General features: G+C 50.2%; 3 protein-coding genes across 8 annotated transcripts; 1 reads left to right on the forward strand and 2 right to left on the reverse strand.

Annotated features, from left to right (window-relative positions):
• Positions 1-833: 833 nt before the first annotated feature.
• Positions 834-7,447, reverse strand: C14H9orf153 (chromosome 14 C9orf153 homolog). The gene is made up of 5 exons (XM_048447653.3): positions 7,209-7,447; positions 6,731-6,873; positions 4,923-5,015; positions 3,902-4,370; positions 834-2,220 (listed from the first exon to the last, which is right to left on the reverse strand). The coding sequence occupies exons 3-5, from the start codon at positions 4,986-4,988 to the stop codon at positions 1,979-1,981; spliced, it is 777 nt and encodes a 258-aa protein (XP_048303610.1). The 5' UTR covers positions 4,989-5,015; positions 6,731-6,873; positions 7,209-7,447; the 3' UTR covers positions 834-1,978.
• A 1,644-nt stretch (positions 7,448-9,091) lies between these two features.
• Positions 9,092-16,089, reverse strand: LOC148119919 (spermatogenesis-associated protein 31D3-like). Of its 5 annotated transcripts, XM_087896643.1 has the most exons (9): positions 15,839-16,089; positions 14,462-14,504; positions 13,604-13,664; positions 13,414-13,501; positions 13,284-13,312; positions 13,044-13,085; positions 11,902-12,036; positions 10,923-11,122; positions 10,123-10,232 (listed from the first exon to the last, which is right to left on the reverse strand). In XM_087896643.1, the coding sequence occupies exons 1-8, from the start codon at positions 16,022-16,024 to the stop codon at positions 11,068-11,070; spliced, it is 639 nt and encodes a 212-aa protein (XP_087752769.1). In that variant the 5' UTR covers positions 16,025-16,089; the 3' UTR covers positions 10,123-10,232; positions 10,923-11,067. The 5 variants fall into 5 exon arrangements, with proteins under 5 accessions (XP_087752767.1, XP_087752766.1, XP_087752768.1 ...); XM_087896641.1 differs by lacking the exon at positions 10,923-11,122 and having other exon boundaries at positions 9,092-10,232; positions 14,462-14,501; XM_087896640.1 differs by lacking the exon at positions 10,923-11,122 and having other exon boundaries at positions 9,095-10,232.
• A 3,157-nt stretch (positions 16,090-19,246) lies between these two features.
• Positions 19,247-25,670, forward strand: Spata31d1 (SPATA31 subfamily D member 1). 2 transcript variants are annotated; one of them, XM_087896646.1, is made up of 4 exons: positions 19,247-19,528; positions 20,866-20,905; positions 21,456-21,513; positions 21,765-25,670. In XM_087896646.1, the coding sequence occupies exons 1-4, from the start codon at positions 19,343-19,345 to the stop codon at positions 25,489-25,491; spliced, it is 4,011 nt and encodes a 1,336-aa protein (XP_087752772.1). In that variant the 5' UTR covers positions 19,247-19,342; the 3' UTR covers positions 25,492-25,670. The 2 variants fall into 2 exon arrangements, with proteins under 2 accessions (XP_087752772.1, XP_087752771.1); XM_087896645.1 differs by having other exon boundaries at positions 19,249-19,528; positions 20,863-20,905.

Genomic DNA, 25,670 nt, shown 5'->3' on the forward strand with positions numbered 1-25,670 from the left:
CAACCCTGCTCTAAAACCCAACCTTTCACTATGCTTGTCTTGTTCCTGTGACCTTGAGTGCTGGGTGTGCAGGCGGGTGCTACCATTCTCAGCCTAAGCACATTCTAATTCGATTCTAGGATACGTACTAACAGATATGAACATAATATGTACAAAGTCATGTGTACATACAGAATGAAGTCTTCACCCATTCGTTTGTACTAACAGATATGAACATAATATGTACAAAGTCATGTGTACATACAGAATGAAGTCTTCACCCATTCGTTTGTACTAACAGATATGAACATAATATGTACAAAGTCATGTGTACATACAGAATGAAGTCTTCACCCATTCGTTTGTACTAACAGATATGAACATAATATGTACAAAGTCATGTATACATACAGAATGAAGTCTTCATCCATTTGTTTGTACTAACAGATATGAACATAATATGTACAAAGTCATGTGTACATACAGAATGAAGTCTTCACCCATTTGTTTGTACTAACAGATATGAACATAATATGTATAAAGTCATGTGTACATACAGAATGAAGTCTTCACCTATTCGTTTGCACTTCCTGCATTTCTTCTGGGCTCTTCTTGGTTTTGTTTTTTGAGACAGGGTTTCTCTGTGTAACAGTCCTGGCTGTCCTGGAACTCAGTCTGTTGGCCAGGCTGGCCTCGAACTCACAAAGATCCACCTGTCTCTGCCTCCCAAGTGCTGAGATTAAACGCTGCCGCCGCCACCTGGTTCTTCTGGGTTCTTACTATCCTTGTTTTAATAGAGTTTGTTTTGTTTTATTCTGAATGGGTTGCAGACAGTAAACACTCTAAGGCTCTCATATATTTAAATACATTTATTGAACTTCCAGCTCTTTGAAGAGTTTGGCTGCTTGGTGGTTGACTTCCCTCAGTCTTTGCAGTAGGTGACCTTTGCCCTCCAATGTTTATTGCTAGTTAAATGCCACCATCATTTACTTATTTTAGTGAAATCCCTTCTTCTTTATAAGATTCTGTTTCCTCTACTGTTTAATGTGCTGCAGTTTTGCTGCCCTGTTGCCGGGGTGGTATTTATTCCTAATTTCTTGCTAGTGACGTAACAAAGGTTTTCTATATGAAGTCTCATGTATTTCTTCACTTCTGAATAATTGTGTCCTTCTATTATTTTCACCTTTTTGCTGCTAGGGATTAAACCCTGTGCCTCATCCTTACCGGACAAGTGCCCCCTCTCCCCTGCCCACCAAGTCTCCTCTTCAAATCTTCTCTTTACATCTTAAACGAAATGCTTGATGCTGAGTTAAAGTCAGCTCTTTTCTGTTCTTGATGTCTTCTGCCTTATCTGATTGCTGTAGAGGATCTTTCATAGCTTCCATTTTGATTTATATCTAGAAGCTTCTCAGTACCGCTTTCCAGACTACTAGCCTGTCTCTTGAGACGTACCCGGGTTTGGGGGGTGGCATGGGAGTTCGTGTCACTATTTCAATGGTTTATTTTTCATTTCCAAGATTTCCAACTTGTTCCTTTTTCACATCACCCTGTTCTTGTTTTATGGGTGCCCCTTCCTCCCTACCTCTGAGTAGTAGACTTTATTTTGGAGTCCTCCTCCCGTTGATCTCCGTACCCATTTTTCACTCTTTTACTCATTGTGTTGTTCAACTCTTTTATGGGATGGAATCACCACGCACTTACCTGTGGGAGGAGTGGGATGGGGTTCAGCGTGGAGACGTGCTGTCAGGTGAACTTTGTAAAGATTGGCTCTTGCTGGAAACTTATTCTCGAATCTCCATTCCTGACTCAGATGAGTGTCATAAATGTGAACCAGGGCTATCGTTAGCAGGTCAGGTGGGCATTTTCCTCCATGTGAATAGTTGGATTTAAGCTTTGCACAGATGGTGTGTAGAAAAATGGATCCGATGAATTTCTGTCTCCTGTATAAATTTAATGTTCTCAAATTCAACAATCCACGTCCAGAAGTACTGTCAGTGTACTATGCATTCCATTTAAGAGAATAATATCCCTCTTCATGATAGTCAAGCTGAGGATAAATCACCAAAGTCTTACGAACTAGAGGAGGAAAAATCAGACCAGGCATGCCTTGGCTCTCAACAAATCTCTTCTCGGTGTTGTATTTTATGTCCATGAATGAGAACTTCCTTGGAATGCGCCCCCACTTTGCAAGTCCACTGAAATACCGCCACTCCAGGTCCACGAGGTCCAGAAACTGCTTGCCTAGAGAGAATCAAAGAATCACACATCAGCACACTCCACAGACTGAATAAATCCCTAATAAGCAACTCATATACAGAAGAACATCCCACATTACCCCAGAACTGAATGCCTCCTGTTGTACATACTATTTAGTTCCTCATGTGGTCTCTGGTATCCTACGGGAAACTAGTGAAAAAGCAGAAACAAAGTTCTTCCTGCCAGTGATCCTCTTTGAAAGAGATAAAACAATCTGGAAAGGTTTAGGGAATACACAGGCACACACACACACACACACACGCACACACACACACATACGCACTCACGCATACATGCATGCACACATGATGAAAGACCCCAAATGTCAGGGGATCTCACTTGGAGCCCTCTGTCCAAGAACCAGTCCACTGGATGCAAGAGCAAGAGGCAGTTTATTGAATACACAGGCGCCTACGGATGCTTCAGCAGCGTAGCTGACTGAGCATGCCGGGCTGAAGGCACATTATGTATTTATAGGGATTTATAGGGATTTAAGAGTTACATAAGAGGCTGCATAGCAACAAGCATTTCATTGGTTCTCAAATTGGCGGGCTTAGCTCACCCCGGGAATGGACCCATGTCTATTCTTGAATTTCCCCGAAAATCCACAAAGCTAGATAGAGAACCCTGCAGCAAGTTGACAGTCTTGATAGAATGCCTTGGGGGTGGGGTACTCCCTCTCCTCAGCCTAGTCAGTGAGTCTGCAACCCATAGATGTTTTAGCATCGGCTGGGGGAGGGGCGGGGGGGGGGGACGATTCCTTCTATGGTCCAGCAAAATTTCGCAGAGTCATTAGCTGAGCCTGGGGGCTTTTTCTTTCTATGGCTCAGTTAAGTTTCAGCAGAGTTTAACATAGTATGTGGACATGGGGGTCTTTTAAGTATGGGGGGGCCCTTCAATGCCACCAACTGTGAAAGGCAATAAAATCAAGGAAACTGTGAAGGATAAGACTCTAACAAGCCCAGGATGCAGAAAACAAGTAGTGGCAGGTGTTTCCGGAGCTGACGAGGTTCATCAGGGCTCACACATCACCCTGCTCACACCACCCCCTCTCACAGATGGATGTGAGTCTTGGCCCTAGATTCTCTTATTCTATTATTTTGTCATTCTTAGGGTTGGACTCAAAACCTTGAACATGCTAGACAAGTGTTCTGCCCTGAGTAACTGCTCCTGCTGTCTCCGTTAACCCCCAACCCCCCACCGTTTAATTTTGGCTGGATCTAGTGAAATCACCCATGTTAGCTTCAAACTAATCCTCCCACCTTAGCCCCTGTAGTAGGTGTGTACCGTTCACAGGATGGGATTTTTTAAATATATATATATTTACTTACTTGTTGTTTTTTGAGACAGAGTTTCTCTGTGTAACAGCCCTAGTTGTCCTGGAACTAGTTCTTGTAGACCTCAAACTCACAGAGACCTGCCTGTCTCTGCCTAACGAGTGCTGGAATAAAGGTGTGTGACACCACCACCCGGCACAGATGGAAGTTTTTAAAACCCTTTCCTTTATGTTATTGTCACCATAGGCAGCAACAGCATAAGCTATGAACCCTAGAATAGGCAAGATATTCACAGGTCAGTGCTTGAGCGTTTGTCTGGAAATCGACCTAGATTCTCAGCAAGATTTGTATCCTTCCCCCCACCCACCAGGTGAGCCTCTTTACATTACCCGGCTCCGAGGAGAAGAATCGCATCGATTTATCTTTAAACACCAGCCTGTCCGGGGTAACAGAAGCCAGGAGAAGTTTGCGGAACGTGTGGCTTGGAAGCCTCTTTCTAAAAGGGACCGTGGGAGTAACCATCGGCTCATCGGTCCTGAAACCGTACGGAAACGTGTGCACCGGAGGAGGGATGCCCGCCTGGATCAGTCTATGCTGGGTCCTGGATAACTGCTCCAGAGGGACGAGGGAGCCCATCAGCAGGCTGTGGTGAAGTAGATCTGCCATGGACGCGATCTTCTGCTCCTTGCTGCCAACCCGGGTCTGTGCCGCAGGGTGGGGCTCATCTTTTCTCTCGGCACTCAGTTTTTTTCCGAGGAGTCGCCGAGCTTCCTCAAAGGAGGTGGCGCAGAGTTTTTGGAAATTTGATTTCTTGCTCTCCTTATTAAAATTCTCAGCTGATGCGTACAAGTCTGGCAGCTGTGAGGGGAGAGGGCGTGGAAACCAAGAGATCAATGAAAACGTAATCACTTCTCCCCACAGAAGCATTCATCTCTGCAAGGTGTCCTTGCCTCAGTAAACCACATCAGTAGCAGAATGTGTCATTGGAAACAGACAGAATGCCAGGTTCATCATTCAAGAGATAAATTTAAGACACATCCTTAGCTAGGTGGGGATGTCTCATGCCTTTAATCTCAAAGGCATGAGCCAGCTGGAGAGGTGGCTCAGTGGTTAAGATCACTGGCCACTCTTCCAAAGGACCCATATTGGTTCCCAGCACCCACACGGTCTATAACTCCAGTTCCAGAGGATCTGATGTCCTCTTCTGGCCTCTGTGGACACCAGGCACACACATGGTGCACAGAAGGCAAAGCACGCGTGCACATAAAGTGTTGTTCTTTTTGTTCTTTTTAAATGAAGTCCCTGAAGTGAACCTCCGGCACTTCAGGTGACACCCAGGCACATCTGTGTACAGCCACGGTCTTTACTACAAGTTGCCTGTGGTCAGTCTCGGGGATGTCAAGTTCATACCGAACATTGGTGATGCGCTGGCGCCCTGCTGCCAACTGTCTGACTGGGATGTTCCGGGAGGGACATTGTGTGAGGATCTGAATCGCCAAGCCCCTGAAAAGGAAAAAAAGGGGAAGGTCAAAGTCAAAGGTCAAAGGTCGGATAGAATGACAACGGAAGTAGGGTCACTGGTGCCACTTCCAAACATCTCCTGAACTTTGTGGACGTGGTGACACTCGCAAGTTTTGCCATTTTATTCTTATGTTGTTTTTCCTATTAGTCTATATTAGCCAGGTTAACCATGTCTGAACCAACTCTTTATCTCAGCACTCCAAATTCTTTTTCACTCAAGACAAGATTTCTTTATGTAGCCCTGACTGTCCTAGAACTCCCTCTGTAGACCAGGCTGGCCTTGAACTCACAGAGATCCACTTACCTCTGCCTCCTGAGTGCTGGATTAAAAGTATGTGCCGCCACCATCTGGTACACTCCAGATTTTTATACAAATATATGTTAAGGTTTACTCTTAGTCCAAAGACTCCCGCATCAACCGCTTTAGTTTGCTGCCCAATGTTCTGATTATACCTAAGTAGAAGAATCTCTCACCTCCTTACCCAGAAAAGTATCCATTTAGGAGAACAGAAAAGCTACTAATAACAATAACAGAAAGTGGACATTTTAAAGAGAAAAGAAATTCTGACCATTTCATAGGCGGAATGAAAGCAGCCCCCGGATTCTCAGAGTTCCTCTGTGCTAAGTACATGCCCACATCTGACTCTGGCTGGCCTTCTGTGTGGCCTCCACCACTAACAAGTGGCCCTGTTTGAGTGACACGGCGTGAATGGTGGTATCTGGGCCATAGAGCCTTTGAGCTTTTCTCTACCTTGTCAGAAGCCTGTGCCTCCATGCCTCCATACAGAAGCCCACGCCAACCGGGGTACTCGTAAGGAGCCAGCTTGTTTCACTTAGCCTCGGGCCTTTCTCCAGGTGGACTACAGCTATGTGAGCCATCCAAGCTGCGCCCGAACAGATAGAGGAAACATCACCCTGCTGAGCGCTAGATTTGGATGATAGCAATAAATACAGACTCCACATGTGGAGCTGGTAGCCTCTGTCCTGGGGGACTTGGGGAGTTTGCAGACTTGAGGACAGGCTCTAACTCATGCTGAAGGGACACCCCCCGCCATAGGAAGAAATGTGCTGATGGGAAGCGGGAGAAAACCCTGCTGTGATTGCACAGTCTGAGTCTATCCTCACAGGAGATAAAGCCGGGGATGTATTTTCTACAGGGGGGAAAAATCTGTGCAGCAGGGACTCACAAGAGGCTAAAGGAGTTAGTAGACAAGTCTGCAGACACCGGCAGGGCTCAGGCTTAGGCCTGTGTGTCATCCACACACTGCAGTGTGCCTGTGAAAGCCCCGGAAGTCTGAAACATGAGCTAGTGCGTGAAGAAGAAACGAGGAAGAGAGGACATTGTCTGGAGGGTGGTAGGGTAGGCGAGGGCAGAATCAGAAGCAGTAAAAACCCCATGCAGGGAGCTTTGCAGGAGCTGGGGATGTGGTTCTGTGGTAGAAGTGTATATACCTAGCATGCATGGGGTCTTAGATTCAATGTCCAGGATACAAATGTTAATTAATTTAAAATGTCATGGCACATCTCCACAACCTCAGCATTTGGAAAGCACAGACGGACAGCTACACATTAGCCTGGGGTGCACAGGGAACCTGTCTCAAGAAAAGTAGGAGGATGGGGAGACAAGCAGGAGGAAGAGAAACAGTCTGCTTAATGCTGGGATCCCAAGCTTCATGGCTGGTCTCCAGAGCCTGTACCTGCTTAGGGACTCCTTGGTTGGGTGGATGGTGTCCTCAAGGCTGCTGTGGCAGGAAGAGGTCGTCCTCGGCAGAGCAGGCTGGAACCCAGTCTGACTTTTCACTTATTCTCATCATTCAGTTTTGGTTCGTGAGCTCCAGTTCTGAAACACACCAGAGGAAGCTCTCCAACCTTTCTCCCCCGGCTTTGTAGTTTCTCTTGTTGCTAGGCTGGAGACCCTCCATGAGGGACATGTGAAGGTGGAGGAAAGAGGACCCCAGGCAATGGGGAATGGGCCAGAGTCAGGGCTAAGTATCTATAGGAGCCTGGGATGGGACGGACTGAGGTGCAGAAGAAGACAGAGAGAGGGTAGGGCTCTTTGTGGTCGTAGAGAAGAGGCTCAGCTGTGCTAGCTGGATCCTACTTTCTGAAACAGCCTCAGAAGAGACGGAAGTGTGTCCCCACACCTAGTGGTAGGAACTACCCAAACATTGTCACCTGTCTGTCACCGTATAGCCTTGCGCTCCTTCCTCTTTCTGTATTGTCCGTCAATCAGTCTTCTTCCTGACAAGCACAACGAGGCGCATTTCCCACCGCCCCATGACAGCGCCTGTCGCTGCGCTCACCACTTGGTTTCTCAGAGTCCGCTTAAAGAACCATCTCTATCACAAATCTCTGAGGTCCCGGGGCAAAGGCTGAGTGTCATCCGCCTGGTAGACCCCAGGCCCAACTCTGAATGTGGAGGGTGCTAATGCTTTAGTGGAGGGTAAGTAACTCAGTCACTGTTCATTGTGACATTTGGAAATCCTTCAGGTCACAGAAGCGGCTGTTTGCCAGTAAGGGAGGGGGCAGTGTGGTAGAGAGTGGAAGGCAGACAAGCACTTTTCCTAGCAGAGCGTGGAATCGTTGAAGTCCCGCTGTGGACTGTTCCCAGGCTCTTGTGGTCAGCGTGCAAAGGAGAGAGTGGAGGGTTGAAGCTCAGCCGGCAGCCTGAAGAATCAGGGTGAGCCATGTAGCTGTGTTCGGGTCTCTTCATCCTTTGTAGAATTCACTGGAACGCTTGCTGAGTTTTGTGTGTGTCCCCAAATACCTATGCGGGGTGCTAGTATCCTTCCCTCACTTTCTAAGATGCGTCAACAAAAAATGTCTCCCTGAGGAGGGCCACTGGCCTGCATGATGTTTGTGCGTGAGTCTCTCTCCTTCCACAGATGGCAGCGTACAGTCCATGCTGTGGTTCCTTTACATTTTTTACCCTAATAATTCAACCTTCCAGATCATTTGGTAAAGGTCCCCCCTTTTGTGACTGCATGTATTCCCCTGAGCAAGTTTGATTTGTTCAACTGAATCTTTTGTATGAAAGGTATCTGCGTTTTCCTGTGGGCTGCAGACATAACTTACCAGTGTCCTAGACCTGGAAGCCTGGCTTACCATGCCTGCAGGAGACCCATCCCCGCACGCAGGGTTGTGTTGGATGCCCTGCTGTCTAAACACCATGGCAGAAAACCACTTGTTGGGGGGGCTTTATTTCATGTTACAGGTTATATTGTCTGTTACTGAGGGAAGTCAGGGCGTCTACTCAAGGCAGGAGCTGATGCAGAGGCCATGACGGACTCCATACTGGTTTGTTCCCCAGCCTGCCTTTTTATACCATTCAGGAGCACTTGCCCAGGACTGGCACCTCCACAGGGAGCTGGGCCCTCTCACATCAAGACACAGGCCTGTCTCGCGAAGGCATTTTCTCAGTGGAAATTCTCTCTCCCAGGATGTGTTTAGGTTTGTGTCAACTGACAAAAACCCACCAGCCCAGAGGACTACGAATCATGCTAAGTAACAGCCTGTCTGTAGTTATCTGACTGTGGAAAGTTTGCTTTCTGTGTTCTGGTTACAGCAGACAACAACATACTGGAGGCCTCCCCTGCTCCTGTGTCTGTGAGGATGTGAGCCGTCAACTGTGTGCTCCTGTGTCCGTCTGTGAGGATGTGAGCCGTCAGCCGTGTGCTCCTGTGTCCGTCTGTGAGGATGTGAGCCGTCAGCCATGTGCTCCTGTGTCTGTGAGGATGTGAGCCGTCAGCCGTGTGCTCCTGTGTCTGTCTGTGAGGATGTGAACCGTCAGCCGTGTGCTCCTGTGTCTGTGAGGATGTGAGCCACATTCCTGCCTGTGGCCTCCTCCATCATGATGGATCCCCCTCTGGAAACATGAGCCCAAATAAACTCTTTAAAAATAAATATAGAACCCGTAGTCGAAGGACTAAAACTTAACAAATACCAATACTTACAAATTTCAGAGGAAACTCAAATTTGTTGGCTTATTTATTTTATAAATTGACAAAATGAAACACAAAGTTTTGTAAATTTTAGGGGTCGTTTGTCAGACTGATTTACAGCATAAGCCCTTTGTGAACCCGTGCTACCTAAACATACACTTTTTTTTTTTTTTACATAGCAACGTCTCTCTCTCTCTCTCTCTCTCTCTCTCTCTCTCGTCTTAGGGCAGAACTCAGGCTCACATCCACGGCACAAATACTCTTCCCTGGGGCTGCATCACTATCCATATGCTCATATACTCTTTGATGCCTGCTTGGAAGTACTTGGACTTCAACTTCGGCTTCTGTGGTCTTGCTGATGAAGACAGAAACTACATTAAACAGTCAGTCACAGCCTGTGTTCCAGAGGCCCACGCCGGGCAGGTTACCATGCGGAACATTTTAAATTCCCTCCCATTCCCTGAGCTCTGTAGAGAGAAAGCCTTATCTTCACAGGTCAGCTCCTGAAGCAAGCACACACTCCCACCTTCCATGGAACTGGGATGTGTGTCCTGGTGGAGGAAGGCTGATGACTGTACTTTGACTATATGAAAGCAGCTCTGCCGAGCTGCCCCTCCTCACCTGTACTGCAGACTCATGACCATGAGCTCCCCGGGAGCCCCAGGCATTTGGGATTTCTGCTACCAGACCCAGAAGAGAAACGAGTGGAAATGAAGAGCCTCCTAATCAGGTAACTCTGAGTTTCTCACTCTCCTGAGATATATGTACCTTTCAATAATTTTGAAAACTGCTCGTTTGATGATCCCCACTACTTAATTGCTCAAATGCCTTCTGCAGCCAGGCTGATTTGTCTGTGTCTCGTCTTAGAAACCTCAGCTTCCTGATGGTTCCAATGATGACACCTTTATTTACAGTGTGGCCCTCTGTTCGCCTGTCACAAGGGGCAGTGTGGTTTGTCAGAGCTATAAACCTTAACAAAACCATCCATCTTCAGCAAAGACCTGCTTCCTAGTCTTGTCTCATTGTGAAGGGTGTTTATCTCAGAGAGACACCCGAGATGGGAAATTGAGGGGGAAGACAGATCGCCGTTCTTACAGGGAAGGAGGCTGGGCAGACTCCGAGCTGCGACAAGTTGCCCACGTCCTTTTGTGTTTCCTCAATCCAGCTAGGTACCAGGTGCGATGGATGGAGGTGTGAGGCCAGCTGAAGACACCCGACCCAGCCAGCGGCAGGCAGGCCTAGATAGAACCCATGATTCCTGGAGATAGAAGGGGGACATTTATGCATCAGGTGGTTTCTTGAGGTCTGCAACCTCCCGTGCAGGTCTGATCCTCTCCCTGGTCCACCCAGCACTGGAAGGGCTCTGACTAGGGAAGGTGGGTTGTCATTTGTGGGGTTAGGAACCTGATTGCTCCCATGACTGGGAGGCGTAGGCAGCCTTACTGTTGGAAGATTGTTCCTGGCCAGCCTCCCGTCATTCCTGCAGACCCTTGCCATGTTGATGTCACCCCAGTGATGTCACCCTAGTGAGTCAGCCTCCTGCCCATGTGCCACGTTCTCCTCTGGGGTCTTTCTAAGAGCTGACGTGAGGTTATGGGCAGCCCAAAGCCCACAGCCCAGGAGGCTCCTCTTTTCTCTGGCCTTTGTTTTTTCATTATAGGGTAGCATTTTATCATTAAGAAAAAGCACCAATAACCCTGCTCTGTGTTTTTCTGAAGTAACAGACCCCAGTGATTTCTTCCAATAAAAGGAATGGCAAGCCTATTCTAGTTTCAAGCCATCAGAATGATTTCCTTTGTCATCTCCGGATGACGTGAAATCCTCTAAAAGGAATGGAGGCTGTGGGGTATTGATGGGATCTAACCAAAAAGACAAAACTGGCACAAAGGAAGGGAAGAGGCGGTTAGATTAAGGTGCAGGAGGAAAGGGGCTTTTGAATGTTTCTTACCTGACATGTCCTGTGGGCCTTCCCCAAGGGGAAGGAAACGGGAAGGAGAACATAGTGGTTAGAGAAGCAAGTGGAAATATTGATGAGATGGAGTGGGAAGGATTTAACACATGTGGGCATACGCTGGAGGTATAGGGAGAAAGGGTCAGAGGCTGGGCTGTCCGTAAGAGGGTCCAGTGATCTCCCAGGACTGGAGCCATCTGAAAGACAGCACAGGTGACCGGCCCTTTGACCGGATGGCAAAAAAGTGGCAGCCCAGACTATTGGCTAGGTCGACCACAAGGTAACTGTGTCTTACGTGTGCTCTGAAGTTCTGGCCACTCCGGAGCTTTCACATAACTGGCACTCTTTGGAAGTTCTTCTTACTCGGAAAGAGAACATGGACAGACAAAACACTGGGTACAGTGGGCAGTGAGAGTGTTTTGGCTTTGACAACCTCAAGACAACCCAGCCCTGGAAATCCAAGTAAAGGCTAAGAATCTTGCCACACATTTGGTCTCATTCATCCCTTGAGATCCATGTGTAACCAAGGCGGGTTTCTGTGGGATTTGGGCAAAAAGAACATCCCGTGTTGATCCTTGGAATTTGTGCCCAGATATCTCTGCCCACTTCATGACAGGGACTTGAATCTGAAGTGCAGGTGCCACAGGGGAGTCCTTGTATGGCTCCATGGAGCCCATACAGATCGAGGTGGCATCGTGTGCACTGTGGTCACTAAGAGCACACTGTCATCAAACATGATTAGGAGGCATTGTATCACCTTCCGATATGTGGACTTCATGCCGGGCACAGACCAGTCTGGCCAGTGGTCCTCACTCTTGGACACCAGAAAGCTGTGTGATCTTATCAGACCCAAGAAGGTGCCAACAGGGTGGACCAGGCAGGGGGGTGTGGTGGCAGTGTTAGGTGGGGACCGTGGGATGTGCCCTTGGTGCCTGAAGCAGGCTCCTTCACCTGTCTTCCCCGGGTCACCACTCACGTGCACACTGCCTTGCTTGTGATGCTTTCCTCAACTTGTGGCTGCCTGGAGACTTCCTGGAAACAGGGTCCCAGTTTGATGTAAAGAATTATCTTCCATGCATTCTGGGGTCTATGCAAATGCACCCCACAGATCCTAAGTAGGGATAGAGGAGAAGGTGGCCAGGTTTGGATTAGGGTTTAAGGCTGGACCTCAGACTTACCATGAGAATCAGGTTTTGTCTGAGGTTGGGGTAATGTTTGTAGCCAGACCTGTTGGTCACTGTCAGACAAGGGCCGAGGTACAGGATAAGTAAAGGCAGGAGAGTCATTGTGGAAGCCTTAGCCATTTGTGGAAATGAACACATGCTGAGTAATCATTGCCTGAGGCTAGAGAAGAGAGGCACCAGGAGAGCTGGGGACCAATGAGTTCTGGCCTTCAGCTGCTCTTCCTTCCTAGAATCTTCTAATTAAAGTTACTAGAAACAGTGCCTAGTTTAGAGGATCAGAGGATGGGATTATCACCTGTTGGCCATTGGCTGCAGTGTATTTAAACCTACCTGGTGTTAATAAAAGGGGGTTTTCTGAACCAGCATTTAGAGGTCCGTGTGTCGGTCTGTCTCTGCGTGTGTATTCTCAACCCCCAGCCCCTTGCCTGAAGCTCGCGAACTGGGTTCTAGTGCACAGAGCGCAGACACGGGGGTGCGGTGCGTGGCAGGTGCCCTGGATGTCTGCCTGGTCTTCAGAGGTCTTGGGGTGAGAGGGCTGCTGGTGTAGGTGAGGGGACCCAGGATCACCTTTTCCATTATCCAAACAGGAGGAGACTTCCAAGGTCTTTGAAACAGAAATCGATGCTGAGATTTTCCCTGAAGAATTACTGACATTGGAAAAGATTCTGTCTTCTCATTCTTATGTTCAGATGTACTGAACTCAGTTTCCCTTTTCTCTTGCCTCTTGAAGAGCGCCAAGACATCAGGCCGGGAGACAAGTGGTTTCCTGACTCTACAATGTGGGTCTTTGTAAGTCTCTGACAAGAGGCTTGGGGAGCATGCAGACCTAGAAGCTGCTGGTTAATAGAGTGTGCCAGCTTAGTTAAGGACTGACCTTTGACTGCTGGGACACGGTGGGGGGGGGGGGGGAAGGACAGCTCCCGAGGGCTCTCACCAGAGGCAGGAGAGCTTCTGGTTGGAGAACTGACTGTGCTTCCTGAGTGGTATGAGGAAGAGGAAAAGAGGTAAATGGTCTGCATGGGATATGGTCCGATAACCCCACAGGCTTCAAGGGAGCATTGGCTTGTGGGACAGAGGAGCCAGGAGGGGTGCAGAAGAAGGTAAGCCATCCAGAGGAGCAGTTTGGTTGGATGAGAGGGTGCAGAGGGGGAGAAGGCGACCGTTGGAGCCGTACTTTCGGAACTGGAGGTCCTGGTTGATTTCCTGGGGAATGAGAGGACAGAGCGGTCACAGGAGCTGTAGCAGGCAAAGGGGACACCAAGGCAGCACCGTCTTCCAGGGAAGCCTGAGAGCAGGCAACTGACCTGAGCACTTGCCGAGCAACAGCCATTGTAGAGGGAATCTGGATGTGCCCATTGCTGAAAGCCTGGGGGATCAGGCTTGCCTGGGGGGCTATAAGGACACCATAGTTCAGAGCGTTAGTCATGTCCAGCAGGTGAGAAGGACAGCCTGCTGGCCAGGGTGGAGACCCAGGAAATGAGGGTAACAGATCACCTTTGCAGGGTTGTCTGCAGCCTTATTCTCTCCTCAAAGTCTCTCTGGCCCGTTCTCTGACCTGGAAAAGCAGGGTCACGTCTCAGAGAGAAGGCAAGTAGAAACAGGAATACCACATAGGAGCACCTTTGAGAAAATATTCAAAGGGCTGCAGAGATGGCTCAGTGGTTAAAGCACTTGAGATACCCCTAGAGGACCTTGGATCAGTGCTCAGCGTGCACCTGGTGGCTCACAACCCCCTGTGGGGATAATTACAGGGCAGACGATTCATGTTGCTGACCTCTGAAGTCACCAGGCATGCATGTGCTGCACAGATGTATAAGCAGGAAAAACATCCATGCAATAAAGTAAATGAATATGGAAAACTTTTAAAAAGAGAGAGAAAAAAACACTTAAGAGAACCTGTAGACAAAGTGGCCACGAGGACACTTGGAAAGGCCACACCTGTGCAGCCACATTTGTAAATCCCTCCACCTGTGGCCCCACATGAAATTCAAAACCATAGCAGGAAACGCTGGTCAGTGGCTCCCTCACAGGTCTGGGCTCTCAGGAATGAAGCACTGAACACAGCATCAGGGGACATAGCCTATGCCCCAAGCAGCAGCACGCCCTCCTCCACATCCCACAGGAGCCCCAGGGACAGTGCCCACTGCTCAAGACCGTCACTACTTCATAAGCCCAACGGGATAGAGGGGCACTCAGAGAACTATCTTGGGTCTGGCTGTCTTCATATGAGTTTCTCTTTCCTGACGAGGGGACCATGTATAGCAAGGGACATCGTCAGATCAGAGACCTCTAACTTTATGGAAAGGACATACTGGGGAGCCTGGGAAGACGAGGTCAGAGGCAGACACCTACCTTTAGGAGCCGCCCCGGTTTCCTTGGCTTTCTCCTGCAGCTGCTAACAACAAGGGTAGAATGAGCTCGTGGAACTTCCTGGCTTTGCTTCTCCTGCTAAGATGTCCAGACCCCCACTACCCAGGCACACCCCGAGGTTCTCTGCAGAGTGAGATGCTTGTCCCAGGATTAACTGTGAAGGTGACTGGTTATTCTCACTCCCCTCCATTGGGAAACTAAAGGACAGCGCGGTGTCCTCCCTGGGGACAGAGGTTACACCTGTGCTCCTACTAAAGCTCGAGTCCTGGGACCAGAGACTGGGTGCCATGTTCTCTTCAGAGACATCACCAACATTCAGCACTGGGACCCTGACCAGTTCAACGTGGAAGAAGATAGGGAAAGGACACACGATGTGGGGACGGATCATGGGATCACATGTCAGGAGAGGCTGGTCTCACTCTGAGAGCAAAAGACTGTAGCCAAGCCACTAGGACCAGTTTTGTACCTTGTCCTGGAAACTTCAGCCACACACGGATGGGTCCCAGACAGAAACCTTAGTCCTCCCTGCATCCCTCTCAAGACCTCCTAGAACAATGATCTCTTCTCCTCCCCGCACCTCCTCTCCCTCCCCTGTTTTCCTCTCTCCTCTCCTCTCCCGTCCCTTCCCCTCCCCTCCCTTCCTCTTCCTTCTCTTCCTCTCCCGTCCCCTCACCATCTTCCTCTCTCTTCCCCTCCCCTCCCTTTCTTTTCCTTCTCACCTCTCCCCTCTCCTCCCCTCCCATCTTTTTCCCTTCCCTTCCTTCCCTTCTCCTCTGCTTCCTTACCTTCCCCTCGGCTCCCTTCCCTTCTCCTCTGCTCTCTTCCCTTCTCCTCTGCTCCCTTCTCTTCTCCTCCCCTCCTCTCCCCTCCCTTTCTTCTCCTCTCCCTTCCCCTACCCTCTCTCCCTCCTCTCCCCTCCCCATCTTCCTCTCTCCTCCCCTCCTCTCCCCTCTCTTCCTCTCCCCTCCTTTCCCTTCCCCTCCCCTCCCCCTGTCTTCCTCTATCCTATCCTATCCTCCCCTCCCCTCCCTTCCCTTCCTCTCCCTTCACCTCCCTTCCCTTCCTCTCCCCTCCCTCCCTTCCCCTCCCCTCACCTCCCTTCCCCTCCCCGTCTTCTTCTCTCCTTTCCTCTCCTCCCTTCCCCTCCTTTCCCCTTCCCTCCCCTCCTTTCCCCTCTTCTCTTCTCTCCTCCCTTCCCTTCCCCTCCCCTCCCCTCCCCTCTCCCTTCCCTCCCTTCCCTTCTCCTCAGTGCTCCATCTCAGACATCCCTGACAGTCAATCTCATCCCATAGACAGAGAACAGATGTGTAGTTCACCAACAAAGACTCTGTCTCTTGGGAACCCACCCTACTTCCTTACCTTTGGGGTGTATTTCTTTTTCCACAGCGATTGTAAAGCCAGTTTCACCATCAGGTAGTAAATGTAGAGAAGCAGCAACCCCAGCCCACCTAGTAAGGTGTAGCTGAGGTCTATGTGATAGGAAGCCGAGCCAAAGGTCAGCCATGTCTCAGCGAGGCTATCCAGAGATGAGAGAATGTTCTCCATAGTGTAAACAGCATGGCTGCCTGAGGTGACTGAGTCTCAGGCTTCCTGAGTTTGACTGGAGTCCCAGGCCTGCATCACAGAGCAGGGCAGAGTCACAAGGGTTCCTGAGGGTGGGGATGAGGGTGTGTCTCCAGCCCTTCCCCCACCCAAGGAGCTCTTCAGAGCCCTCTGCCCAAGCCTGCTGCTCCCCTCCTCCATCTGCTCCTACCTCACATCTTACTCCTCCGGGGAACCTTCTGTCTGCTCCACCAGCAACCCAGGGGCTCACCCAACTCTCTTGCTGTTTGGAGAACCTGATTTGGACCTCAGCGGTTCCGGTACCACATGGTGCCTGGAACTTGGCTTTTGCTCAGACATTAACTGCCTCGGGACTGTAGTATCACAGTAGATGTTAAGTACAGACGGCCATCTCTTCCAATAGCGTAGGCCCAAGAACGTGAAGTTATTTTACACATCATCTTTTAAAATCAGTTAGTAAATTTTGTGTGTGAATCAGCCTGTAATGCCTTTAATAAGAGACACAGAATCAAATCAGAAAACTGATGGTCTCTACACAATTTGTCCTCAGTTGTGCGCATGTCTGTGTGTGGGGTACAACACATTCTCAATGTCTATTAAGTTTCATCAGCCAGAAAAAAAATGTAAGCTTATTCCCAAGAACACCAGACAGATTCGCTCAGTTTATATTTAGCTTTGTGCTTTAAATTTGGCTTCACATGGACAAGTTCACAAGAAAGTCAGAACCAAGGTATCCCCAGGAGACAGACTAGGATGACAGTGGCCAGCATACAATCTGGTGAAATAGGTTCGCGTGGGGAAAGTTAGGGAATGTGGGTGTCTTAGTTAGGGTTCACTATTGCTGTGAGGAGACCTGAGTTAGGGAATGTGGGTGTCTTAAGGTTCACTATTGCTGTGAGGAGACCTCAGTTAGACTAATGTATCTTAGTTAGGGTTCACTATTGTGAGGAGACCTGAGTTAGGCAATGTGGGTGTCTTAGATAGGACACTATTGCTGTTAACCCCATGACCACAACAGCTCTTATAAAGAAAACATTTACTTGAGGTGGCGCACAGTTTCAGAGGTACAGTGTGTTATGATTAAGATGGGGAACATGGCAGCATGCAGGCAGACATGGCGCTGGGGCTGAGAGTGCTCCATCTTGCACACAGCAGGAAGTGGACAGACAGTCACACTGAAAGAAGCTTGAGAAAAGAGACCCCAAAGTTTGCCCCCATGGTGACACACTTCCTCCAATGCAGCCACACCACCTAACAGCGCCACTCCCTTTGGGGGACATTTTCTTTCAAACCACCACAGTGGGGCTCACGGCAGTGGTGGACCAGACTGATTTAACAAACAACTATATGTATATATTGGCTTATATATGTGTGTGTGTGTATATATGTATGTATACATATATATGCATACATATTATGCCTAAAACACTTGGGGTCAGACTTCAGAAGCTTAAACCAACACAAGCTACTTTGTTCTGTTGAAATGAACTTTTTTCTCCCATGTATTCTTACTCTGCTGACTGCAGTGGTTGCAAAGAACTCTGCAAACTGGTAACGGCACACCCTTATAGGCAAGTGCCCAATTAGGTTGGTCAAGGATTGGTGCATCCTGGTTGGCTGGGCAGAGGAAGCTCAGGGTCAGCCGGTTTACAGGGAAGGCTGGTGGGACTAGCAAACTGTAGCGAGTCACAGTGCAAAAGGCTGGGCACACTCGATTGTGCTAAGGACCAACACAGGCTTCATAGACAAGGCTGCAGTGGGGGCTCTGTCACATTGGGATTAGCGCAGTCTGGGAACAGGACACTTCTGGATACAGGAGACTGCTCTGCTCAGAGACATTGGGTGAGAGAAACTGCTAAATTAAACCAGCCTATATATTTTTAAAGTGTCTTAACTTGAAAATGTAAGTGAAAAAAATGTATTATGTTAGGGAAGAGGTTAAGCTTTTATTTCCACAGGAATGAGAGGTTGTTGATTCATTTCAGGTTGATATGGATCAGGTTTGATCAGGAGGGACCCTCCGAAAATACTGGCTACAGACACAAAGAAATAAGCCTAGAATAAACTACAAAACATGTAACATGTATTTTACTTGCTCAAACATAAAATATCATCTTTGGCTGACTTGTGTATAAAACACGGTCTATACTTGTACTAGTATAGATATGTATGTTACCTTTAAAAGTTTATGTATTTTCAGAACAAGGGGACAAGACGCCAATGAAAATGGATGCCCCAGGTGATCCAGAATCTCAAAATGCCTCTGTTACAGCTTGAAGGCTGTTGGCTGGGATGATCTAACCTCAAAAAACTACTCCAGTCAAGACTTAACAATTATCCTGATTTTCTCAAGGTTCCCCCAAAGATACCAGTGCCCACAGACAGCAGGAAGTAGTCTAGAGAACGATGCCCACATACCAAAGAGACGGGATATGGGTGGGTTTTGGTTATTAAACGGATCATGGATGTTTGCCGCCTTTACAGCTTACTCTCAGCCAGGCCTGCCTGAGTGAATCACGAAACTCCGAAACAATTGCCAACACAGGGAGAGTCTCTGTCATAGGTAGAGGAGGAAGAAGTCAGAGCCGACACTAATGACGTAACTGATGGTCAGGGAGTAAAGATCGACTCTTCTTGGGCACCAAAACAGTCCCCTGGCTTGTCCAAGGGTTTATGTCTGTCTAGAGCATAATCCAAGCCATAATGCAACCGATGTTCATCAACTGCCAGAGAATAATATAACTCCTATCTAAGAATACAGGATTCAATATAACACATTTAATATTTATATCAGTTATGTGATTTGACTCTGTCTAAAGACATTAAGGCAGACTCAAATGAGAACATTTACTAGTGGACATTCACAAAGATAAATAGGCAGAGGGATTAATCATTCCTCAGGTGGTACATATGTGAGACTATCTGAGTCCCCAAGACAATCAATGTTTTGGGCAAAAGCCAAGTTCCAGGCACCATGTGGTACCGGAACCGCTGAGGTCCAAATCAGGTTCTCCAAACAGCAAGAGAGTTGGGTGAGCCCCTGGGTTGCTGGTGGAGCAGACAGAAGGTTCCCCGGAGGAGTAAGGTGTGAGGTAGGAGCAGATGGAGGAGGGGAGCAGCAGGCTTGGGCAGAGGGCTCTGAAGAGCTCCTTGGGTGGGGGAAGGGCTGGAGACACACCCTCATCCCCACCCTCAGGAACCCTTGTGACTCTGCCCTGCTCTGTGATGCAGGCCTGGGACTCCAGTCAAACTCAGGAAGCCTGAGACTCAGTCACCTCAGGCAGCCATGCTGTTTACACTATGGAGAACATTCTCTCATCTCTGGATAGCCTCGCTGAGACATGGCTGACCTTTGGCTCGGCTTCCTATCACATAGACCTCAGCTACACCTTACTAGGTGGGCTGGGGTTGCTGCTTCTCTACATTTACTACCTGATGGTGAAACTGGCTTTACAATCGCTGTGGAAAAAGAAATACACCCCAAAGGTAAGGAAGTAGGGTGGGTTCCCAAGAGACAGAGTCTTTGTTGGTGAACTACACATCTGTTCTCTGTCTATGGGATGAGATTGACTGTCAGGGATGTCTGAGATGGAGCACTGAGGAGAAGGGAAGGGAGGGAAGGGAGAGGGGAGGGGAGGGGAGGGGAAGGGAAGGGAGGAGAGAAGAGAAGAGGGGAAAGGAGGGGAGGGAAGGGGAAAGGAGGGGAAGGGAGGAGAGGAAAGGAGAGAAGAAGACGGGGAGGGGAAGGGAGGTGAGGGGAGGGGAAGGGAGGGAGGGGAGAGGAAGGGAAGGGAGGTGAAGGGAGAGGAAGGGAAGGGAGGGGAGGGGAGGATAGGATAGGATAGAGGAAGACAGGGGGAGGGGAGGGGAAGGGAAAGGAGGGGAGAGGAAGAGAGGGGAGAGGAGGGGAGGAGAGAGGAAGATGGGGAGGGGAGAGGAGGGAGAGAGGGTAGGGGAAGGGAGAGGAGAAGAAAGGGAGGGGAGAGGAGGGGAGGAGAAGAGAAGGGAGCAGAGGAGAAGGGAAGAGAGCAGAGGAGAAGGGAAGGGAGCCGAGGGGAAGGTAAGGAAGCAGAGGAGAAGGGAAGGAAGGGAAGGGAAAAAGATGGGAGGGGAGGAGAGGGGAGAGGTGAGAAGGAAAAGAAAGGGAGGGGAGGGGAAGAGAGAGGAAGATGGTGAGGGGACGGGAGAGGAAGAGAAGGAAGAGGAAGGGAGGGGAGGGGAAGGGACGGGAGAGGAGAGGAGAGAGGAAAACAGGGGAGGGAGAGGAGGTGCGGGGAGGAGAAGAGATCATTGTTCTAGGAGGTCTTGAGAGGGATGCAGGGAGGACTAAGGTTTCTGTCTGGGACCCATCCGTGTGTGGCTGAAGTTTCCAGGACAAGGTACAAAACTGGTCCTAGTGGCTTGGCTACAGTCTTTTGCTCTCAGAGTGAGACCAGCCTCTCCTGACATGTGATCCCATGATCCGTCCCCACATCGTGTGTCCTTTCCCTATCTTCTTCCACGTTGAACTGGTCAGGGTCCCAGTGCTGAATGTTGGTGATGTCTCTGAAGAGAACATGGCACCCAGTCTCTGGTCCCAGGACTCGAGCTTTAGTAGGAGCACAGGTGTAACCTCTGTCCCCAGGGAGGACACCGCGCTGTCCTTTAGTTTCCCAATGGAGGGGAGTGAGAATAACCAGTCACCTTCACAGTTAATCCTGGGACAAGCATCTCACTCTGCAGAGAACCTCGGGGTGTGCCTGGGTAGTGGGGGTCTGGACATCTTAGCAGGAGAAGCAAAGCCAGGAAGTTCCACGAGCTCATTCTACCCTTGTTGTTAGCAGCTGCAGGAGAAAGCCAAGGAAACCGGGGCGGCTCCTAAAGGTAGGTGTCTGCCTCTGACCTCGTCTTCCCAGGCTCCCCAGTATGTCCTTTCCATAAAGTTAGAGGTCTCTGATCTGACGATGTCCCTTGCTATACATGGTCCCCTCGTCAGGAAAGAGAAACTCATATGAAGACAGCCAGACCCAAGATAGTTCTCTGAGTGCCCCTCTATCCCGTTGGGCTTATGAAGTAGTGACGGTCTTGAACAGTGGGCACTGTCCCTGGGGCTCCTGTGGGATGTGGAGGAGGGCGTGCTGCTGCTTGGGGCATAGGCTATGTCCCCTGATGCTGTGTTCAGTGCTTCATTCCTGAGAGCCCAGACCTGTGAGGGAGCCACTGACCAGCGTTTCCTGCTATGGTTTTGAATTTCATGTGGGGCCACAGGTGGAGGGATTTACAAATGTGGCTGCACAGGTGTTGCCATTCTAAGTGCCCTCGTGGTTCTTAGTGCTTTCAGGAGTGACTAGCCTCGGTGTTTTCTTCTAACTCCACTCCTATGCGGTCCTCATTCCCCTCCATTCTACCTGGTTCGTGGTGTTGCTTTTTTAAGGTGATGGAACTCGCCAGAGAGCAGAGAAGAGAGGAGAGCTGCAGACAACCGGACAAAGGTGATGGATCCTTTAACGTCTCTCCTGGTCCCTTTGCCCACATATCCCACGATTCAAAGGGATCCAATGCATCCTGTCCTTGTCAGTGGAGGGGTAGACGTGGGACCAGGGCGTGGGAGGAGGGTATAGAGGACAGCCTCGGATGGGGCGATGCAAAGGGACACTCAAAGCCTGGGTGTCTGCACTCTGACTAGACGAACAGGCCCTCGTTTCCACAGGCTGATCCCAATTGAACCTCTTCTTTCCTGCAGCCCCTTGAGGGAGACGGATGATACCTTTCACCGTGAACAGCTACACCCAGATCCTCTCCTCAGTGAGTGTCTCCGAAGCGCCAGCGAGGTCAGTCATCTGCTCGCCCAGGCCACCCCCGAAGACGGCGCTGCCCCTCCATCCTGCTTGGCTTCCACAGCTCCTGTGACAGAGGGCTCATTTGTTCTGTCCCCTCAGCTCACAGTGAGCCAGCCAGCACTGGCCATTTCACATAGGCCTTCACCACCGAGCCCTTCCGTTCTCTCTCCTAACCACTTTGCCCCCTTAGAGAACTTGCTTTCTCCCACACCGCTGGGTGACTTTCTGATACTGGAGCCAAAGCCTCCCTCGAGCCCTGAATTGTTCCTGGACCCTACACCACCCTATACAGTTGCCTCTTTGACTCTTCCAACAAAAGAAGCACAGGACTCAGAAGCGGTCTCCCCACTGGAAGCCACTAGATCTCTAGTAAGCAGACCCGGTGAGGTGTCTGTTAATGTCCCAATAACCACACGCACTGGCTCTGAAAGACAGCCAGCACCAGACCTCTTGCAGCAGCGGCCTGCGGCTGACGAGCCGTTATCTTCAGATTCGGCGCAGTCCTTTAACCATCCTCTCCCTGACCCCCATGCTTCTCAAGCCCCCTTGTGGGGAGACCGTCTAGAGTCTGGAAATTTCTTGCCTCCTGACGCTGATGCCCTGGCGCAACTCAAAAGACAAGACAGAGAAGGGGGTGATTTCCGCACCGCAAACGATCAGAAGAGCAAAGAAAGTTTTATAAAATCACCCCATTCTTTGGAGAAGCTGTCCTCAGCAGAACCGTCGGCTAACCCACAGGCTTTGGCAGCCTCTCATTTGGCAAGCGGCAAAGGCAAGCACATGTACCAGCACGCCCCTCACTCCAAGACCTCTGGAGATGATGCAGAGACTAAACCCACCCAGCTCTTCTGGGGTCCCCCCTCTCTACACAGCGAGGCCTTGCGTCCTACCACTCCTGCCGAGCGTGACCGGTCCCCAACACCCGTCTACTTCAACAGTATGGCTGAAGTCTCCATGGCCATTACTTTCCCCACAGCTTCGCTGGTGACTGAAAGTCAGCCACAGACCTGGCTACAGACACAGTCCAGATCGCATTCCCAAGCTGACCCTCCCACCGAGTCTCAAGCTCAGCCTCAACCCCACATCCCAGTCTTGGTTTTGACACATTCTCCTCAGTCCCAGCTTCAAGTCTGTGGGGTGCAATTTCACAGAACTCGGGAAGCACAAGGTCTTGGTCCGTCTGAAACACAACGTCTGGAATACAACATCTTGAAAAAGGAGCAGGAGAAAGTGTGGGGTTTACCCACTGTGGTCCAAAAATCCCAGGATACTTTTTGTCCCCCACCTCCCAAGCCCTCATTGGTGAGCCGGTCCTTCAAGTCCCAAACTCCCAGGCCCATCCTTCTGGGAGACTTTCCCCTCACCAATGAGCTTCGTAAGAAACTGGAGCACCACCTCCGAAAGAGACTCATTCAGCACCGCTGGGGGCTGCCGCACAGGATCAATGAGTCCATGTCACTCATGTACCCTCAGTCAGGGTTGATGGAGCCCTTGGAGCCAGGGAAGAGCCGTGGGCTCTCCTGGATCTCTCACTTTAAGCATAGCATGAAGTCCTATGCCACAGTCCTCAGTGGATCTGGAAAGTCTCGCAATAGGACCTCAGAGAGTCATCCCCTAGCAGGGACTGAGGCCAAAGCAAAGAAATACAGTCAAGATACTGGCCAAGAAGACCATCCACAGAGTAACTTCCGGGAGGCCCCAAGGAACAGTCTGGCATCTGCTTTGAAGACAGACCAGGAGTGTCTTGCTGGGAGTCGGTCGGACCAGCTCTCAAGTCTCTCACTGGTGAGCCAGTGTCAGAAAAGGATTAAAGACGCACTGGAAAAACACTTCCACAAGAAAACTCAAGAAATCCGCGAGGGTCAGATGCCCAGCACTGTGGAGAAATCCTGGCTCTCTATCAACATGCCGCCGCCTCCACCTGAGACAACCCCTGGGCGACTGAAAGATCTGGCACCACTGGCAGGTGAGGAAGACGCACTCATAAAACACCAGCGTGGTTTGTCACTCAGTCACAGCAAAGAAAACATCTTGGAAGTACACATTAAAACCCTCAGCCGGAGAATGACATTCGGTCTTCCCCAAAGAGTCGAGGAATCCCTAGTGTCCTGCATGACACATGCCGAACAGTCTCATAATTTCTCTCAGTTCTACATTCGCCCCCACACCTTAGCTGGAGTGGATTGCGGCCAGTCCTCCAGGTTCATGCAAAGACACCCTAGCGGAGACGGAATGCGGACAATGAAAGCCATACCCACCCGAGGAGCACGTCTCTCTGCTTCCTCGCCTACGAGCAAGATAGAGCCGGTCTCTGAGAACAAGAAAGGGTTTGTAGACAGAGACCTCAGCATAGCTCAAAGTGGCAGAGAGCCGATCCAGTCCCGGACACCCTGTACGGTAGACAAAAGTAGCCTGCAACAGTCTGGCTCCGACAGCAGACCGAGCCCAGAGCTGCCTGTGAGACCAGACGGACCAACAGATGAGGCACTGGCTTCCAGCACCAAGACACGGGGGCCTCAGGGGCAAAGGACGGGCTGGAAAGATGGCCCCATGACTGAGGGGTCCACAGAGCTACTCAAGGGACAGAAGCTCCCTGGTCTTCACCCACAGTCCCCTAAAATCTTGACGGTGCCCCAAGGCATGTGCTCCCCAGGCAGCCACAGGAATCCTTGTCAAGCCATGCAGGGAATGTCAATTCTCCACAACCCGGAAACATCCGATTCTAAAAGTCAGGTGTTGCCCTCAAAGAGCAGGCTTCACATCCAGGCAACGGGCCTGCCTCACGTGTCCTCGGCCTCAGAAGAAATGACTTCCAAACGCCAGGGCCCCTCCAGTGGGGACAGGGCAGCTTCTCAGGTGATGCGGGTGCACTTGCCCACTGTGAGAGTCAGCATGGAGCTGGGACACGGTCCCTGGTTCCCCCCACATGTCTCTGGCAAGTGCCAGAGCCAGACGTGTCCCCCAGCTGCCAAGGGAGTGTCCCCACTGGCAGCCGAGTCAGGAAGACTTGGTGGAGGGGATGCAAGCTTAGGGACATCCCAAACCAGAGGGAAGAGGCTCTCTGCTCAGGCCAGGGCACCAAAGGAAACACATGGGCACACATCTTCCCTGGCACTGCCACCTGAGGGGCAGCCTCCGGAAAACCAGTTCACCAACCAGGTGAAATGCTACTGGCAGTGGAAGTCCCCTGGGAGAAAACACAAAGGTCAGGAAAGGTCCCTAACCAAGGGCAGCTCCTCATCACCATCTGTGAAGAGCAAAGGCCTCGTCAAAGAGAGATGTGAGTTTTTTGGGAACATTGAAGCTCAGAGCTGTGTGAGAGACCCCGGGGTGATCCTCAGGAAACAGCTAGGGCACAGGCATGGGGCAGTCATTCCCTGTCCCCAGGCCACTGGGCCTCCCCTCACGGGGTCTGAAGACACTCAGCAGGCCCAGACAGGACCTGTCCAGAGACATCACTCCCGCGGCCAAGCTGCCCACTCTCAAGTGCAAAGGGTTGGGTCCTGCAGCCCAGGACGAGGGCAGACAACCCCCAAGAAATGTGGCATTGCAGGAAAAGCTGAGGTGGTGGAGACTTCCCCCATACGTGCCTCACAGGGAACTCGAGTCCCGCCCAAATCATCTCTGTAGGCGTCAAGCCAGGGTGTCCCGGCTGCCCTTCTCCATGTTGAAGGCAATGTTGGGAGATCTGCTTCCGTTACCCAAACAAAATGCTTATCCAGATTTCCTGGAGACTATGTTTTCTACCCAACAATAATTTTTCCTTTGCTGACAGTATTGATTTACTCAATCAATTTGCTGAAAATGTG

This window comes from Myodes glareolus, chromosome 14 (assembly GCF_982192425.1).
Source record: "Myodes glareolus chromosome 14, mMyoGla1.1, whole genome shotgun sequence".
NCBI classification, from domain to species: Eukaryota; Metazoa; Chordata; class Mammalia; order Rodentia; family Cricetidae; genus Myodes; species Myodes glareolus.

Excerpts from the sequence above, each read along its gene's own strand:
- C14H9orf153 (XM_048447653.3), bottom strand. The coding sequence starts at position 4,988 with ATGTCCCTCCCGGAACATCCCAGTCAGACAGTTGGCAGCAGGGCGCCA. Across the intron at positions 4,371-4,922 it reads CAGCGCATCACCAATGTTCG|CTGCCAGACTTGTACGCATC; the intron begins GTATGAACTTGA and ends CTCCCCTCACAG. Across the intron at positions 2,221-3,901 it reads ATTCTTCTCCTCGGAGCCGG|GCAAGCAGTTTCTGGACCTC; the intron begins GTAATGTAAAGA and ends GATTCTCTCTAG.
- LOC148119919 (XM_087896640.1), bottom strand. The coding sequence starts at position 16,024 with ATGGAGAACATTCTCTCATCTCTGGATAGCCTCGCTGAGACATGGCTG. Across the intron at positions 13,665-14,461 it reads AACCGGGGCGGCTCCTAAAG|GTCAGAGAACGGGCCAGAGA; the intron begins GTAGGTGTCTGC and ends CTGCTTTTCCAG. Across the intron at positions 13,502-13,603 it reads CTGCAGACAACCCTGCAAAG|CCCCCCAGGCAAGCCTGATC; the intron begins GTGATCTGTTAC and ends GTGTCCTTATAG.
- Spata31d1 (XM_087896645.1), top strand. The coding sequence starts at position 19,343 with ATGGAGAACATTCTCTCATCTCTGGATAGCCTCGCTGAGACATGGCTG. Across the intron at positions 20,906-21,455 it reads AACCGGGGCGGCTCCTAAAG|GTGATGGAACTCGCCAGAGA; the intron begins GTAGGTGTCTGC and ends TGCTTTTTTAAG. Across the intron at positions 21,514-21,764 it reads CTGCAGACAACCGGACAAAG|CCCCTTGAGGGAGACGGATG; the intron begins GTGATGGATCCT and ends TCTTTCCTGCAG.